Source organism: Phaethon aethereus (assembly GCF_964289735.1).
Source record: "Phaethon aethereus genome assembly, chromosome: Z".
Taxonomy (NCBI): Eukaryota; Metazoa; Chordata; class Aves; order Phaethontiformes; family Phaethontidae; genus Phaethon; species Phaethon aethereus.
This window is the reverse complement of record NC_138577.1, coordinates 37,522,143-37,540,384: the sequence shown is the minus strand read 5'-3', so window position 1 is coordinate 37,540,384 and position 18,242 is coordinate 37,522,143. Positions and strand designations below refer to the sequence as shown.

The following is an 18,242-nucleotide window of genomic DNA, read 5'->3' as shown; positions in this document are numbered from 1 at the left end:
ACAGCTAGCTTTCAACTGAAGAGTCCACAAAAACTTGCTGTTACTCTTTCTCTTCATTTCTGATTCCAGAAACTAGAAGCATCCTCTTTTAGGCCATGTTCAGAATAATACTGAAGGACAAAACCACACTAATATTTTTAAAGGGGGAGGAGGGCAGACTTTTTTCGCCTTCCTTTATAATATTGTCTATTAGCTATAACTCTTCATAAGGGTGCTATCATACAAAAAGATTCTAAATTTACCATTTCCTATCATTACTGAAACACAAATATTTTCCCATGGACTTCTCCTTTATGTCCAGTAGAGGGTAGTAAAGGAACAGCTTTGTGAACTCCAAAAAAAGTTCATTCTCATTGCATATCAAGTAGTGTATGACAGAAGGTTATAAGATTGCCTTTTAATTAGACTTACACTACTCTTCACACAAATCACCTTAAGATGTTCAGTGCTATTATCAAGAACTTAAGTACACATTTTCTAACCAAATGCCCACTAACACAAGGTACTCTGCATGAAAATTGAAATAAGACGTCTCCTGTGTCCATCTTCCCACAAAAAACAAATTTCAAGCTATAAGCTAAAAATTCCATGAAGACAGATAAAGAAATATAGGGCTATTTTATGAATACCATCCTGTCGCAGTTTACTACTTTAAGGCTACCATATCTGAATGGAAATCCATCTCAAATACTGACATCTTAGGCAAAATAAGAGTTGTATTTAACCACAGCTGGAAATACAGAACTGGTTATCAGAACATACTTCTAACATGGGTAATGCTTATTCCCATACATTGGGAATTAAAAGCTAGAACACCACAGAACTATGCGAGAGCAATACCAGATGGGAAGAAACACAAGGAGACTTTGGCATATTGGCACATAGCGAAAACTACTGCCTAGGCTTTACTGCCCTTCGTGAATGACTCTTCCACAACGTATGGGAAGAATTTGGCAGCTAAGAATGTGATCCACAGAAGCCAGCATGCTAGTGAGGCAGCTCTTATGGCAGAGAGGAGGAAATTCTACAGACAGCAATGTGTTTAAATCCTAACAACCTCCCAGCTTCGCAGAAGCACTTCTTTCTACTTGTGAATGCAGCATGCCCTTTTAAATGGGCATAGTCCTTTCTTCCAAACACAATTAGAAAGGAATATTGTGCTTATTTCCTCTCCTTTATGCAACAAGTCTGTCCTTGAACACTTCCCTATTTCCTTCCCTCACAGCCTTCAAGACCAAAGTTCCAATAACTGAGCTATAGAGGCAAAGAACAGCTTATCTGGTCCCTTTGCTTGAGGTCTTTCCACTCTGTTTCAGCATGAAGGACAGATAGTACCTCTGCCTAATTGAGCTCCAGAAGGTAAGACAGGGAGAGGAATGACAAATGTATAAATAAAAGAAAGGTTGAAATTAGATTTCAAACTCTGTTAATACTAAACTGTTCCTGAGCATATAATTTTCTGGGGAGTGGATTATGGGTTAGTGAGCAACTTAAAATAGATTTTATTAACCTGAATTTTGAACTTTAGAACCCCTGCAGCCTTTCAGGACTGTAAAAAAGGCAGAACAAATTTTGCTCCACAAACAGCGATGCAGAGTACTGGTACCTTATAGGATGCAGATGATGCTGTCGTCACAAACTCTGGAGTTTTAAGTCCACTCTCCAGTATGAAGCCTACAGTAATCAATATTGACAGCTTAAAATGTCTAGTGCTAGAATAAAGGTATTTTCAGAAATGTTCATCAGTCATCTCTCTTTGACCTTAAGAATAGAATGGGTAAGTTATTACGGTAGGCCCTTTCAGACATTTACACACATACAATTTACTTTTGAGATGATAAAGCGAGCTGCAAGCTGACTAAAGCATATGCATTGCAGGCCATCGTGGACCTTTTTTTTTAAATTCACAGGGACTTGTGCTAATTTGCTTAAACTTTCAAATGCAAGAGGTCTCATCACATCTTTCCTTAATTACTGCTTAAATAGCTATACTTAGAACTTCTGTAATCTATGTTGTTTTCTCACGACATTATTAAGAAATTCAGTAAGTTAAAAGAATTTAATAAAAATTAAGCAGCAATTAAAGTATCTTTGAGGATTGTGGTTAATAGACAGCATTCCCTGATAAAACCATCTCCAGGGCATAGCAGTTACACTTTTTCAAGGAACTAAATGCTTCCTTTTCAAATTTACAGATGGTGATCCCAACCAAAATATTTAGAAAGATAAATAATTTCCTGCTTGCTCCTCTTCCTTTTAGCTCATGATTCCTATGTTAATATATCAAGAGCCATGAAGTCACAAAAAAAGCCCTTGTTCAAGTACTTGGAAGAAAAAATCTTTGTTTTTAAAAGGTCTGTTGGAACTTCACTGTACACAGCACTTTCCAACTGAAGATAATTCTGCCTAGGCCAGTATGTGCAGCTCACAGTACCTGACAATAGATTTCCTGTAGATCTCTTTGAGGGCACAAAGTCTACGTTGTTGGTCAATAAGTCAGTGTTTTTAGTTGATGAGCTTTGATCTTCCCTGTAGGAATTTTCTTTTGTACTTCATTTTTAATGCAGCACTCTACCTACCTAGCAATCAATGCTTTAAACAATTCTTTTGCCTTTAAGGGAAAAATAACAGAGAACAAACACAGCTGAAAACTGTATGTCACTTATTCCTTTAAGTGCTCGCAGTATCCTGCAAGTGCCAGTTCTTTAAAATTTGTTGCAGAAAATATTTAACATGTCTTCGGTAGAAAACTTACATGAGGCTAAAGAATCATCTGGTCACTATGCTTTTCTGCAGTAACAAATACTCTACCAAGAAAGTCTTGGTCCAGACTGGCACAGTACGTACAGTTAACATAGTTACTACAAAGTCTATCAGTGGACAAACAACATGTTGAAACTCAGGAGAGAACTAGCAGTTCAGTAAAAGGAACACATTTGCAAGATATTAGTCTTAAAAACTTGAGACTTCTCAGCAATGGGCATCGCACAACAGACAGGCAATCTAAAACTACCTGTAGCTTTTAAGTCTAAGTAGGAAGAAGTTGCTGTAACACCACTGGGATCTTCCAGTATGCTATTCTCTCTACCTAGCACAACATCTGGTGACTTACTTAGGTTCTCCATCGCAAATTCACTAATTCTCAAAATCGGTTCTTAAGCCAAAAACATAGGAAAATAGACAAATTAAGAGATTATGGAAAATGTACAGAATTCCTAAAGTGAAGTTAACCTGGTTTTCAGGCTTACATAAACCTTTCCCCATCTGCTGTTCAAACACCAGTCTAAAGTCAGGCACACAGTGTAAGTGGCACTCAGCTGTTCAGCCTTTTCTGAGAAACAGATGTTCAACATTTTGTTAATCCAGTACATAGAATTCACAGTGTAAGTGGGAGGTTCCATCCCTCAAGAATGAAATTGCTTAGCGTGTCAGCACTTGTTCAGACTAATAGCAACAGTCAAAAAGCCTTACTTCAAGTTCTTTTTTAAGTCGTTCCTCTCGTTCAGCGCTGTATTCAAGCTCATTGGCCTGGCGCCTCAGCTGCTCAGTACAGCCGTTGTGTTCCACTTCCACATCTCTCATTTTCTTGCGTATATTTTGCAGTGCATTATTCTGCTCCTAGAAAAAATAAAGCATTAAGAGATACTTTTACTAAGATAAAGTATTATAGTAAAGAGTTCAAAAGATGAATACTTTGTGAATGGAGACTGCATTGGAACAGGTTATTAAAATCTAACATGTTAGAACATGTCAACAGAACCATTTGCCCAATGGCAGACATGCTCTTCACTGACCACTAAGTAAAATGCATTGCTTCAAAAATCACTATGAACATGACCTTCTGCAGTAATACCAAAATCAGAGCCAGCTTACCACAGAAAATCTTACTCTCTAAGGAGTACAAGGCTGCCCTTCCAATCTCTTCTCTCTCCCAGATCAATGGCAATGATGGAGAGAGAAATGGTTAAGTGCATTTGACGAAATGATACATAGGGACAAAAATTCTATTTTGTTCTGGTTATAACTGTTAGAACTTGAAATCAAACCAGTCATTTTTTAGAAATAATTACTCCCGTAGACTAAATAATCTTCATTTCTGCTATTCTGAGAAAGACTGTCTTCTGTCTAGAAACTGAATTACTTTAGAAAATTACCTACATGAACTACAAAATCCTCAGTAGAATAAAATAACCCAGCTGTTCCCCACTTCAATTTCTGTGTTCAGAAGTTGAACGAAAGCTACAGGCTGGGATAATTACTAACACTACTGGGCTCAGCAGCTCTGCAGGGTCACTGTTACAAAATCCACATTCACACCGCATCAGACTCAGAGGAAAGTAGCCAAATAATGAACCCCCAGTAGTCTAGCGTAATACTTAAGCATGAGATCCCAGAAGTCTCAAAAAGAACAGCTTTGGTCTAGTGGACAGGAATAAGCTTTTCCGTAACTAGCATCAGAAACAAGCTATAAATCCAGTGATTTAGTTGGAGGACCTTTGGAGACCCAATTTGTTAAAATTACTTTCTGTGCAAAACACAGAAAGATTACAGTAAGTCCTCCTGTTCATTTACTCCTTTCAATATCATGGCAAGAGAGTTTTTGCGAAAATAAACCAGTTGGCCTCCAAAATCTGGTATTACCCTTACATCACATAATTTTGTTCCTAGAAATCACTAATCATAAGACAACTGCAGAGCAGGGAGGAGGAGGAGGAGAAAATGAATTATTCATATAGAATGATTCTTGGGAAGACTGCAGTCTGACAGAACCATGTTTATACATGAAGATCAAAGAAATACAAGGCTTTTCCAAAGTTTGGAAAAGATTTTTATGATTTCCTCCAGACTGAAGGTAGAAAGTTTTGGCCACTCAAACATGACAATAAGGGAATCATCAGTCTTCTGCAGTGCTAAGTGCTACTAAATAGTAACCGAAAAAATTAAGTTTATTCTCCCCTCTTTTTTCATGCACAGGCACTACGGTATAATTTTTTGGCATCTTCTAAAAAGGTAAGAAGGAGCATGCATGTGAAACATACATGAAAGAAAAAAAATGGAACCTCAGTAAATCAAAATATTGCAAATATTTTTACAAATAAATGCAAAATATTGCAAAAATAGTATACCTGGGTATGGAATAAATTTAAGCCAACCCCCTAACTTCGCCTTTAATGTCAAGCCAATGCACAGGTTTCTTCCCATCAGCATGCTAAAAAAACCTTTTAATCATTTTTATAGAAATATACAACTACTCCCATTCTCTCCCCACTGGAAAGATACAGAGATATTTATCTCTTCAGGTATATCTTCCAGACATTAACAAAAGTGAGCGGGAAAAATGCACATGAAATACGTCATACATAGTTTGCTGCAAAATACTACATCAAGACGTAAAAACATTTTATACCGAAAATGTAGTTAACATTAATCATTGACAAATGATTGACATGAATATATCAAGCTTCTTATACAAGTCCATATGAGTTGTAGGATTTCCGAATCTTAAAGAAGCCTCTGACTTGGTATGAAACTGTGCAAGACTAGCCCAGCAGTCACCTGCACTTAGAAGGATCAACAAGAAACATACTTCACCATATTAAAAAAAAATATATATATATACATACATACCTGCATGTCATATACACACTTAGTGTGTATATATATCTGCTTTTTCATTAAAAACATGGACGATTTTTTTTAAACAAGTGTGTATAAACAACACAATTTCACAAGTAGTCTAAGGAAAAACAGAGTGCTTCTGTGAAGGAATATCATATTCTGAGTAACCACAAGGTGATGCTATTGCACTTACTATTGAACTCTAACATCTTTTATTATGAAGTGGATGGCACGCTAAGCACACCCAACAGAGCACACTACAAACCTGTTAGAAAGCAGAGAGGATTACTTTCCCTCTGTATCTTACACACACATTTCAATAGGTTAAGCTGACTTCATTTCCGTGCCTACCTCAGCACTTTTATAGCCAAATTCAGTGAAGTGCAGCTTTTGCAACCAGGATTTGCATACATGCTTAGAATCTCATTTCTTGTGCATGTATTAAGACCAAAATTAAATCCACTTTATCTAGCTTTCATTTCATAACTCAGAATAACTATAAAAGTAATTAAAACAGGCCTGTAAATACACAATGCAAAAGACTGGAACACTTGTGAAGTTGTAATTTGTAAACCCAGATCCTTCTGACATTTATCTGCCAAGTTAAAATCAATTAAGCTTTCAAGCAACAACTAAGGCTGTCGAGTCCATATTTAACATTTATTTATGTATTTTTAATTTGCTGGTATTATATAACTATACATAAAACCTGTAACTAGGGCATTGGGCAGGGGAACAGCTGCAAAAGCGAAGTGGGAAAATAGAATATTTTTACTACTGAAAGCAGGTTAGGAGTTGACAGGAGGTTAGGAGTTGACAGGTGGTGGTGAATCACGTTTACCTTAGCAGTGAACCATTTTCTAGCTTTAATACATCTACCAAGCAAACACCTGCCTCTGCAGATCACCTTTACTTTTGAATATACATCCACTGACAAAGACACTGCTCCTTTTGATCTGAGGCCAAACATCACTTGAGAGAGTGTACCTCCCCAACATTGCTCTTTTTATACGGTATTAAATAAACTCACTGAATGTGGCTTCTACAAAACACTGCATAGAAGACAAGTACATTCCAAAGCCTCCTCAACCTAACTCAGCCTATTGTTAGCCAGAACTCAGAGCCTACATGGCAACTTAAAAAAAGTACAGTGTATCTATGTAACTGGTTTCTTCATAGCCTGTACCTAATGGTACTTTTTTTAAGCATCAACTTTGAATGAAAACAGAATCATGTTTCTGTTGGTTTGAGAAGGACCTTAGGTTATCACCTGTCAATCAACTCATCAGTTTTTCTCTGAAATGTTCTCTTCCCATGGCTTTCTCTTTTTTTTAACCATTTATGGTTCTCCTAACTGTTCCTTCAAAACACCATTCAACATATCCACAAAATTACTAGGGTGAGGGGAGAGGCAGGAACTTCCTTTTTGTCCTTCATTCGGAGAAAAGCCAGTTCAGTGGGATCCTTCTCCACCATCAGAGCTCCTGGTCATTAAGATAACAAGACAACAAACTCCTTTTGCCACCCATACACAGAAACACTACATATCTGCATACTACTCGATTTCTATGTCAGGCCTCATTATTGCACCTTTCTTTCCAGATCTTACCTTCAAATAAACAGCTGAAGTCAGCAGACAGTACTTTTGGAATACACATAATGAAGGGATTCTCTCTGCCCTGATTTTTTAAGAGCTGCTCCTGCAGGTTCTGTGTAGAATGGGACCAACAGCACCACAACATAGTACAACAGGTAGGTTTGCTGTCAGAACTTGGCTATCAAACTGCCAAGGATTGTTTTGTGTCATTTGGGAACACTGTCTGGCAATGTCCCAGGCTTGGAGCTGACCAAGCGGGAAGAAAGCAGGCTTAATTTTCTACTGCTTAACTTAGGCCCAGACCAACTGGGATAAGTCTGCCACATGTTAAAGGGAGCTATAAAAGAAGAAAATAGGAATATTAAAAAAGTCTCACCTAACAAAAGAAAGTGAATCGCTTAGTAGCAATCTGTTCTTTGCATATGTCATGCATATGAGTAAAGGACTACCAGCCTTAACAGAGCCACTGCACTATACTTCTTTAAAAGCATCAAGGATAACTATAGTTGAATACCTTCTTGATTTTCCTCAGATGCTGTTATTACAGTGGTAAGATATAACGTAATTCAATTAGAGAGAGTGAAATTATAGTTGTGTAATTAGTTGTGTCCCTGTGGAGCAGATAAAAGTTGACTATGTTAACTCAGCACTTCCACACCATACTACTACTAGATTTCTTTGAAACATAATTCAGTTTTGAATAGCTTGACTGTATTAAAAAGTGTAAAAAAGAGTTCTTTTTTTTTTTTTTACACATTTAACATCTAAGGCATTTATGCACACTAGTGCAACTCAACTTTGAAAAGCACTTTTTTCATGAAATACAATGAAATTAACATCTGAACAATAAAACCACACAGTCTAAACCAGATTATAAGGTCATCTCTTAGGATTAAACAATTCTTTTTCAAACCAAACAGCAGAATTTCCACCAATTTTTCATATGTAGTATGGAGTGAGTAATGTACAAATGCAGATCTGGAAATCCTACCATCATTGTTTGGGTTCCCTGACAATACATAGTGTCCATATTATAGAAATGATTTTGAAGTTCACAGGCTATTAGATGTCAGACTGAGGGAGGTAAGAGGGAAATGGAGTCAGAAGCTAGGTGTTGGGTGTCACCGATTTCACTAACTCAGCTTTGCATGACACTGCAAATGGGCCTCACTACCACTGTGCACTGGTAACTTGATTTAGGTGTTTACCATGAATATCAGCCACAACACATTCCATCAAAGCAAAAAAGTCTGTGACACATTACATGTAACTTTATAAAGCTATATTCTTCGGAAATATTCTGCAGCATTTAACCATTTAACAGATTTTTCCCTAAACCAGAAAAAAAACAACCTACCACACACTGCACCACAGAAAAAGTTCCAGCCATCATCTCATACAACTTGCCAAGTATTAATATGTCATACCTGCAAAACACTTTCTAGTTTGGTTCTTTCCTTAAGAAGCAATTCATATTCACCACTGCAAGTTCTGCGGACATCATCCTTCTCACTTGCAAGCCTTTGCTGTTGTTCTTTCCACTTCTGCTGAGCAATATGAAACGTTTTCTCAGTCTCTGCCACTTTCTGCTGAAGTTTTTCATTCAACACTATTGTTTACAGAAAAAGAGAAAGAAAGATGACAAGTTGCACTGCAAAGCATGTTCAGAAAAAATGTGTAATGATCATAGAATCATAGATTGTGATATTCTGTGGAACATTGGAACATTAACAATTCCAGCACAGGAGAGCATCACCTTCACTACAAAGAAACAATCAAATTTGTGATCCTATAGCATCTTTCACCCAAGGACACAGTAATGCTTTAGAGACTTAAACACTTCTCTTCTTGGAAAAGAATAAAAACTCGAGATAAGTGAGGTATCTATAGCATGGAGGACTTTATTTCAGATTTCTACAACATTTGGCCTGCTTATTTCCAAATGTCTATTTGATATATAGATACTAGCTTGTATCTATTATTTTTGAGCTCATTTTAAGTGACAGTAACAGCAGGCACCTGCCCCATGAAAGTGACTATAGGAAAACCTAAGGCAGGTTGGGTTAGAGAACAAAGGCTTAGCTTTTCCAAGAAAACTTACTGCAGCTCAAGAGATGTAAATCTTGAACACATCAAATGCCCTGAGATAGGAGAATGTTGTACATACTCTTCTGTGAAAGCTTAAACACCATGGAAGCCTTCGTTATCTATGCTTATTTAAGTAGATTGACCAGGAACTTTATTTTACAAACTGATTTTCAGATGAAAGTAGTTTGAATCAGCTTTTCATTTTGTTGAATACAGGTAGATACACTGGCATTTAAGTGATCACCATTTTCTAAGATTTTTATTTCAAATTCACCAGTTCTCTGAAATTTCTTCCCAGTCAGAGAAGGACAACATGAACAGAAGCAGCACATGAAGACAATATAAAGAATCAGTGGACACAATGATGGGAAAGGATTGTCAGACAGCAGGAAGCCAAGCCTCACTGAGAACAGCATAAAAACAATTTGGAGGAAATACTGAAGAGGACAAGCCACAAATGAGGCCTTCTGTCCAAGGACCTAAGATGGGGTCACACCCAAGCACCATATGAGGCGAGTAAGACTCCAGGTGTCCAGGGAAAACAACCGGTAAGTTATAAACTGCAAAAGAATTGAGTTGCAAATGCAACACCACGATGATTGTACTTCTTTGGAACCTGTCACAGAAAAAAAAAACAGCTTGAGGAATTTCAACTACTGTAATTTACTGTCAGTTAACAGACTTCCAATTACTGATTCTGGTACTGAAAGAAACTAATACACACACACACATTTAGGAAAACATCCCTTGCCTCTGCAAAACCTCTCCTACTCCCTTCTTGTTCTCCAGTCTCCTCACCACGTTAGCCTAGTCCCTTCAGGGAGGTGACAGGCAGCACAGCAGGCTGGGGTCACTGTGCTGTGGTTCCTCCATCAGCAACAGTGCCTTTTGAGTCCTGCCTCTTGGTGTCTGCATGGGAGATCACTACTTTGTCCCCAGCCCCTGCTCAGGCTGCCGCTCTGCTCCTGTCTCTCCTGCTGTTTCTCCTCTTTTTTATATCTTCCTCTCAGCATTTAACCACCCTTTCTGAAACACATTTTGGCAGAGGCACCATGCATTCTCTGGTGGGGATTTTGGCATGCGGTGGTGCGGGGGTTTGCACATTGTGGAGCTAGCCAGAACCAGCACCGGGCAGACCCAGATGGCTTTTCTCCGCCACAAGTTGCCCTGCAGACCTGCACCCACCACCACCACCTGCCAGCTGTGCCCCATGCAGCAACCAATAAGTTTTCTAAATCATAAAGTGAATCACAAGATGAGATGTAAAGTATTTTAAAATACACACACACACACTACCCACTTCTAAACTGGAAAGCAAACTAGAAGTATAACAACCATGCACATAAAGAAGCACAGCTTTTCTCTAAGTGAGAGACTGGCAGGTCAAATCTTCAGCTTGCAATCACAGGGGAATTTCCAAAGGGTAAAAAATGCCCCTTCCAGTTTGCAATCCGTAAGATTTTTTTTTTTTGGTGTGTCCTCCAAAGGAGTGAAAAGTTCAGCTTTCTAATTATCTTAAAAACACCTGGTACTTTAAGTATTTGCAAGTTTCCAAGTCTCCTTCCATTCTTGGAAGGATAAAATCTCTATGAGGAGTGCTCTAAACTCTTCAAGGAATATCAAAGGTTCAGCAAACTCACAAATGCATCTCCTTTACTAGATTAAAAAGGTATTATACTTACATAGGTAATTTAAAATGCACCTCACTTACTCGTAAGAATGAGAAATATCTCTCTCTGTGGAGGAGGATCAAGGAAATCTGAGTTTCTGAATACAAAACTAGTAGGAAAAAATTGTCTAGGTAAAAACCTTCCCTTCCACATACTACCGTCATAACATACATGTTCCATTACCTATAAAAAGAGAAACAAGGCTGATGAGAATAAAAAAAAACTGACACAAGCAATGAAAAGCTTGAAACCTTTGAAAGGGAAGGAGAAAAAGTGGGGGGGCAGGCAAGACAGAGAAAGAGGGGAGCGAGAGAGAGAAGCAAGCAATATGATGAGAACATCTGGAAAAAAGTTGTTGGAAGTAGTGCAAACAAATGAACAGGAACGAACTTTTTCTTTTCTTTTTTTGCCCCTGAAATGGAAAAGGAAGAACTGCTGGACATAGTGACAACCAGGATGTGGAGACAGCCACCATGATTACAATTCAGTACAAGGACAGCAGTGAAAGAGGGAACAACGGAAGGTAAGGGGCAAGAGGAAAAGGGGGCAATAGGTTTAGCAGGTTAGTTTTAATTCACACATGAAAGAGCAAGAGTTTTGTATTCGTATGAATTTACAAAAGCAGATGGATGAGAGATGGGAAAGATAAAAGAGATCCAAAAATCCAGCAATAATGACAAAACGTAATTAAGTCACTGCTTCTCATTTGTCTTCCTGACTTGAAACTGACTTAGCCTTTGTTCCGTGTTTGCTTTTTTGAAACGTACCTTGCAGTTCCACAAGTTTGCTTTTTGCATCACTTAACTCCTCTTCTGCAGCATACTTTTTCAGACGAGCATCTTTTCTGGCAATTGCCAATTCATACTCCAGGCTTTGTCGAACAACCTCTCCTTTCTCAATTTCTGACCGTAATTTCACTATCTGGCTTTCATAGCTGGACAGCTAGAAAATAAATTTGTTTCAAAAAACTGGCAACAATGCTCTTTTGAAAAAATGCAACATGTTACAGAAACACACCTACAGAGTATTTTTAAAGACATTTTGTATTGCATTTACGGCTGCCTTCTTATTCCACTTGAATTTGAAATATAGTCTTACAAGTGCACATCTATGCAGATTTTAAGTACTTCGACTGTTTTTTATGCAAACTGTTCCTATTCCTAGATGAATGTCATGTACCTTAAACATACCCCTCCATTTTTCAAAAAATAAACTACCTTAAGAAAATAAAAGTCATAATACTGTCATCGTCCTGCACCTCAAAGGAAAAAATGCAGCAACAGAAACATTATAGTCCTTAGGCAATTTTCTGGTAACTTTCTCTAAATTTAACACTTAGAAAAACAGCCATGTTGGAATGCTATGCTATCAGTCATCTAGTAACCCACATGTACACATTTGAACAAAAAATTCAGTCCAATAATGTTCAGTAGTCAAACAGAATACTGCTAAATTTAACAGACAAAAAAAAACTACGAATGGAAAATGCTTCAAAAAGTGATTTTATCCAGATTAAGAAGCACAGTCCAGTCATTTCTGCCTGGGTCCAGAAAATCAGGTTCAAGCTATTTCAACACAAGAAGGTGGAAAGTAAATATGTATGTATTCAAAACATCTACAGAGTAGCCACTTCACTTCAATTACATTGCATGTAGGTAACTTGAACATTTCCATATATGTAACTATACAGTAAATTAATAGGGCAGAAAAAAAAAAAAAACAAACCACAATCTCTCAAGTAGTTTATCTACTTAAAATGCAACCTGACTTTGTGGTGCTAACCACAACAGCAAAATGGTGCAGAAGACCCTCGTGCACCCCCAGCTTTCAAAGTGTCAATTAACACGGGGTTTGGTTTTGGTTGGGTTTGTTTTTTTTTTTTTTAAATCGAGGTAATTCCAGGGATCCATTTTATAGAACCACCTCACAGTTGATGGGACAATGGGAACATAACAAATTAACTGCAGCACAAGGGCAAGACCTTGGAATCTCTCAATTTGGGTACACAGCCCAATAACATATGAAACAGCAAACTTGGTTTATTGGTGGGATTTAGCCCAAAACAGATGAATAAGCAGCCACATCAACTGCTTCTAGCAAACCACTAAGAGCAGAATTGTTACCCATAGTAGTAATAATACTTCTGCACCAGCACAGTTTAAACCAGGACATCAGCTGTCAGATCACTGGCATTAGCGAGTGCAGGAAGTGTTCCTAGCAGCAACAAATCCAAAGGTGATTACGACTTGCTGTACTCAGTGCCCGCCTCTCCTTATGTGGGAGTGCAAAAGCTGATACTCAAGCTAAAGAAAAGATTAAGGTTGGGGGTTTTTTTTAATCCTACTTCATTTCAATAGTAGTTTGCTACAACAGCATCAGGGAAATCTTTGTAATGCAGGTAAATTATTTCCCTGATGAATAAATAAAGTTCTCATTAACACGTATGAAGTTATTGACGAATGCATCACCACATTCGATATTATACATTTTTACAGTTCTTGAAAACTACAAATTTGCACAAAGCTGAGACACTGCAAGACCGCTAAAGGATATCCTAGCTCGATTTGGTGAAAACACGCACACAGAAGAATACTGTACTAGGTTTATGAGTTGCAAATTATTTCTGCAGAATTAAAATGATACCGTAATACCGGGGGGGGGGGGGGGGGGGGGGGGCGGTGCGGGGAAGGACTAAATAACTTTTATGAGGACAGATTCAGGCTGTGGCTTTTTTTATTTGTGTCACTGGGCAATTTTATCTAACAAACTATTGGTAGTGGCGGTGGCTCCTTTCCCTGCAGAAAATTTGCACTCTGCTTGATGCAACTTTAACTATTAACAATGCCCACCGAGGTGCTAAGAGTTCTTAAGAGCTTGTATGACAGGTCTGCACAGAGTTATCTTCCCAGTTATTTTTCAGCTAATGACTGTGCTTTTGATACACCACACCAAAGCAGCATTTTAATGAAACAAGATTACATTTATTCCAAGAGTAAAGTAAAGCAAACGAAAAAGTCCTTACTTCTTGATTGTGTTTAATGATTAAGTCTAATTTTTCTTTTTTAGCTTGACAGAGTTTTCTTCTCAGATCTTCAGCAGTGTCCAATTCCGATTCATTGCTATTTTGTAGTAACTGTGACTCATATTTGGCATTATGTAAGCTGCAAAATATGAATGTTTTCAAAAAACCTGAGTATTCATTTTAAGTTTTAATGCTCCCTTATTTCAATGATCAGATTGTGAGCCCAAAGTTCTAAACATTCACTTCAGTAACATTATGCCACACAGTTGTCATCTTACCACTGCTCTTTGAAAAAAAGGGTTGTATAGAATAGCTTATTGTGCAAGATACAAGAGATGTAGCAGCAGGAACTTAGAACAGATACGCACTTTGGATTTCCCAAAGTTGATTTAAGCATAACATGTTTTTTATTATTTTTCATTATCTTTATTATTGATTCAATAAACTTTCAGGATGCTCAAAAAACATCATTCCAGTCACTTACGTTAAAATGACTAGCAAGTTTTTCTTTGTCTGCTGCAGTAAGGCTCTTTTTTAACAGGGATTACCATCTCAAAACCACCTTTGTCATGAAACAAATGCACATATGTGGAACAAAAATCACTTTTCCACGTTTTTTCTTCAAAGACATATACATTTAAACTACATACAAGCAATTGATCACAAACACAATATAAATTAAAGGTCTAGACCTCTACACGATCCAGTATCCTCATTCCCACTACTATTTCAGTTAAAAGAAAATCTACTCCACAGTTAGCAGGATCAATCCTTGAGCACCACAAGCAGTATTAAAATAATCAAAACAAGCTTCTATACTTAAGAGTGAAAAATTAGTATAAAAATACATACTTAATTAAAATAAACTAGTTCAATAATCTTATGCGCAATTACTGTAACTTCAAACCAGACAACTTTTAAATTATTTCAGGAATTAAAATTCACATTATTTTAGATAGGCCAGTTATCACATTATTTTATATATCTAAGACTGGCTGCAATAATTACTTGCTCCACACAAAAGCACAAGTTGTCAGGACCACTAAGTAAGAAATATACTGTAAAGAGAAACATGATTAATTAACCACAAAGTTGGCATCATTTCATACAGAACTGTAAATACTAAAATAGCTTACCTTTGTTTACATGAAGTCTTCAGTATTAATTACAGAAATGACAGTCTACCAGGATTTAATTATTTGGTTTTTTCTAAATAAAATATGACCACCTTACCCCTAAGTTTGTGCACAGGCACCATTAACATTTTCCACGACTGAGAACTCTACCTGATGATATGGTTTTCTCACATAAGCTGACTAACAAAAAACACACAAATGTCATCAACAAGGGGAACAGTAATTTAGGTTAAGTGTTGCCTTTAAAGACATTGCTAATAACATAGGATGTAATTTCAGGTTTTTAGCTGCAGCCTATAAATGTTATCATTTACTAAATACTAAGTCTATTTCCACTTAAACACATGATGGACTTAATCTGAGATCAAAATAATTGCATGTCATCACTAATTGTTCCACAGGATGCCATGTACTTAACACATTTTATGTGTTTAGTAAATGTAGGAGATCATTAAAAATCATTAAAATCTGCATGTACTGCAAGAAAACCACAGGCACTTTATTAGCTTTCAATTTACCGTGGGAGCCATACCCAAGGAACCAACATGACTCGAAGGACAACAGATGAGCAACAAGGTAAGTAAAATCACATATAGTTATTTTATGCAACTCTTAGCTACTTCAAGCAGAAGATATGCTGGTAAGTCACGCAGGAAATAAGGATATGAATAGCCAGATCATCTGGCATATAAATGCTTGTTTGTGGACATCATATAATAGGTCTGGGAGACCTTCCTTTTTCGGTGTGTGGGGAAAACAGATGAAAGAAAGACAAGTCATCTTATTCAGAGATGATGCAAGAAGTATCAATCTCAGCTAAAGACAGCTAAAGGTCAGATAGTACCAAAGGTAGCAAATCACAGGTTAGAGAGAAAAACAGAACACAAACTGAAAACTGGGGAGGACTAGGGCAAAGAAACAAGGATTATGAAAAGTGTGACCATTTTGTTAGTTTGTGGGCAGTGGGAAGGTCGTTTTGGTTTTTTAAACATGGTGATATTTAATACTTCTTGCATGGAAAGCACACTGAATGCAAGCAAGGGAATGAGTACTCTTTATAAAGTAAAAAAAACACCTTTAAATTTTTAAGTAAATTATATTGGTTTGTATGGCAATCAGCTTTCAAGAAAACTGTTCCTTCCAACTCCTCTATTAATTATCCAGGAAAAAAAGAGCACAATGGAGATATCTGCACAATAAAACTTACTCAGTGGAAAATGTAACTATCTGATTAACTGTTCTGCTTAACTGGACCAGTGGGGGGTAAAAAAAAGAAAAAAGAAAACACCACAAACGAGTTATAAAACTTCACAAATAATAGTAAATTAGGGATGTTACCAGAATTAAAAATGTGCATAAGAGCATTAAGACACAACAGCACAACAGTAACTACTGGGGGCAAAAAGCATTAAACACCTTCTTAAAATAGCATTTTCTGCACAGCTTCACACACAATGCTACTACTGAAAAGTTAAACATATAGAGCAGAAACCCCTATTTTTGTTCTTAGTTGTTTTGGTTTTTTTTAATTGCGGATTCAGTTTGTTTCTATACTAACACAAAAAACGAAACAAAACAAAACTAAGAAAAACCCTGAGGGAATATTGCTATGTTAACCATTATTTTATTTGTCTACTTAAACATTTTCAAATAAAAGAGATTGGCCTTGAGGATTCTCATTTATCTCATATTTTCTTTAATCATCACAGTGTTGCCAGCATTTGCAGTACTTTATGAGAACTTCATACAACCTATTATAGGAGATTCGTCCTTTCATACTCGTATTACAAGTAGAATTGTTACTGGCATAAAGGTCTCGGAAGCTTAAATCAAAGACAAAACAACCCCACAAAATCCCTGGAAAGTTTCACAGCATATGACTTGCACTCTAACAGGAATTCAAAGTATGCTTTGTACCTCCTTTTTCATATATTAATAGTTCATCGATCATTGGTTTTGAACTCAAATATGTATTTTACCAACTACAGCTTTTATCTAAGACCCCATTTTTAGTAGTCCTTTAAGATCCTTCAAGAAAGCATTTAAGAGGTGAAACAGCTTTTGAGTTCTACATTGCAGAGTGACTTTTTGTAACTCAAAAACTTTAAATTCACATTCACAAGTGAGCTCGTTACAGTGAACATAGAACATTGCATGAAAACAGTTTTTCACTAGCTTTTCTTCCAGATTTGGCAGAAAATGTAATTTTGTAACAGAGAGACATTTTCTCTCATTTATTACCTTGCAGTGGAAGCTTGCTACACTTCTCCAGCTGAAGGAGTAGTCTGCAATCCGATTTCCTAACAAAAGTTCATCTTTGTGGAATTTTGCTTTTCCTATACATAACTGGCAGTTTTGTACAATCACACTTTAAATAGTGACAAATAGCTCTCACAGCTAAGATCAACAGAATCAATTAAAGCTTACTTTAATTTTGCCAAAGATCAATCACATATCAGTTTATAAAAAATAAGAGCCATGTGCAACACTTAAAGCGGACCTGTACCACCTCAGCTAATGCAGAAAACCATTCTGTAACTCTAGGTCAGCATTGCTAACTGAAGACAGGAACTCCCTCTATCTCTAAGTCACGTCTCCTACGGTCGTGTGAGAATTCTTGCATATTGAATGGCCATCAGGCACACCTTCACGTAAATCTTCTCATCTAATGACTGTATTGACATGGCACAGCTTACATGTATCACGCTGTATCTGGTTCTTCTTCAGTGTAAATGGTGTAATTTTAGAGATCTAGAAAATAAACCTCAAAAACTTGAACCATATTGCTAGACTTAAAAATACACAAGTGGAGCTCACCATTTAGCTCCCGTAACAGTGCAGCTGACTGGAGAGGACAAACTCATGACGTCCAATATGCAGCCTTTTTAAGTCTATAAACTCTGGAGAACTTACATCATCTTCTCTTTTTCGTATCATAAAAACATTAAAACCTGCAACAGAGACATGCTTTAGTTTATTTGGGAACATAGTAACACAGAATGGTTTGTTAACACTCACAGACAGTTACCAAACAGTGTTACTATGTCATGTGACCAATTGCCACCAATCGTAATTTGAGACCAGTTTTAGTCAGAGAGAACTGTGCTGCT

At 37.1% G+C, this 18,242-nt stretch overlaps 1 protein-coding gene across 1 annotated transcript in view; it reads right to left on the bottom strand.

Annotated features, from left to right (window-relative positions):
• CCDC171 (coiled-coil domain containing 171) overlaps positions 1-17,996 on the bottom strand; it is a gene marked incomplete at both ends in the record, with an annotated part of 130,157 nt that extends 112,161 nt beyond the window's left edge. The window contains 7 exon segments of the mRNA XM_082013296.1: positions 3,472-3,618; positions 8,644-8,825; positions 11,016-11,031; positions 11,034-11,083; positions 11,742-11,916; positions 13,997-14,135; positions 17,950-17,996. Coding sequence (XP_081869422.1) covers positions 3,472-3,618; positions 8,644-8,825; positions 11,016-11,031; positions 11,034-11,083; positions 11,742-11,916; positions 13,997-14,135; positions 17,950-17,996 — 756 coding nt within the window.
• Between the last annotated feature and the right edge of the window lie 246 nt (positions 17,997-18,242).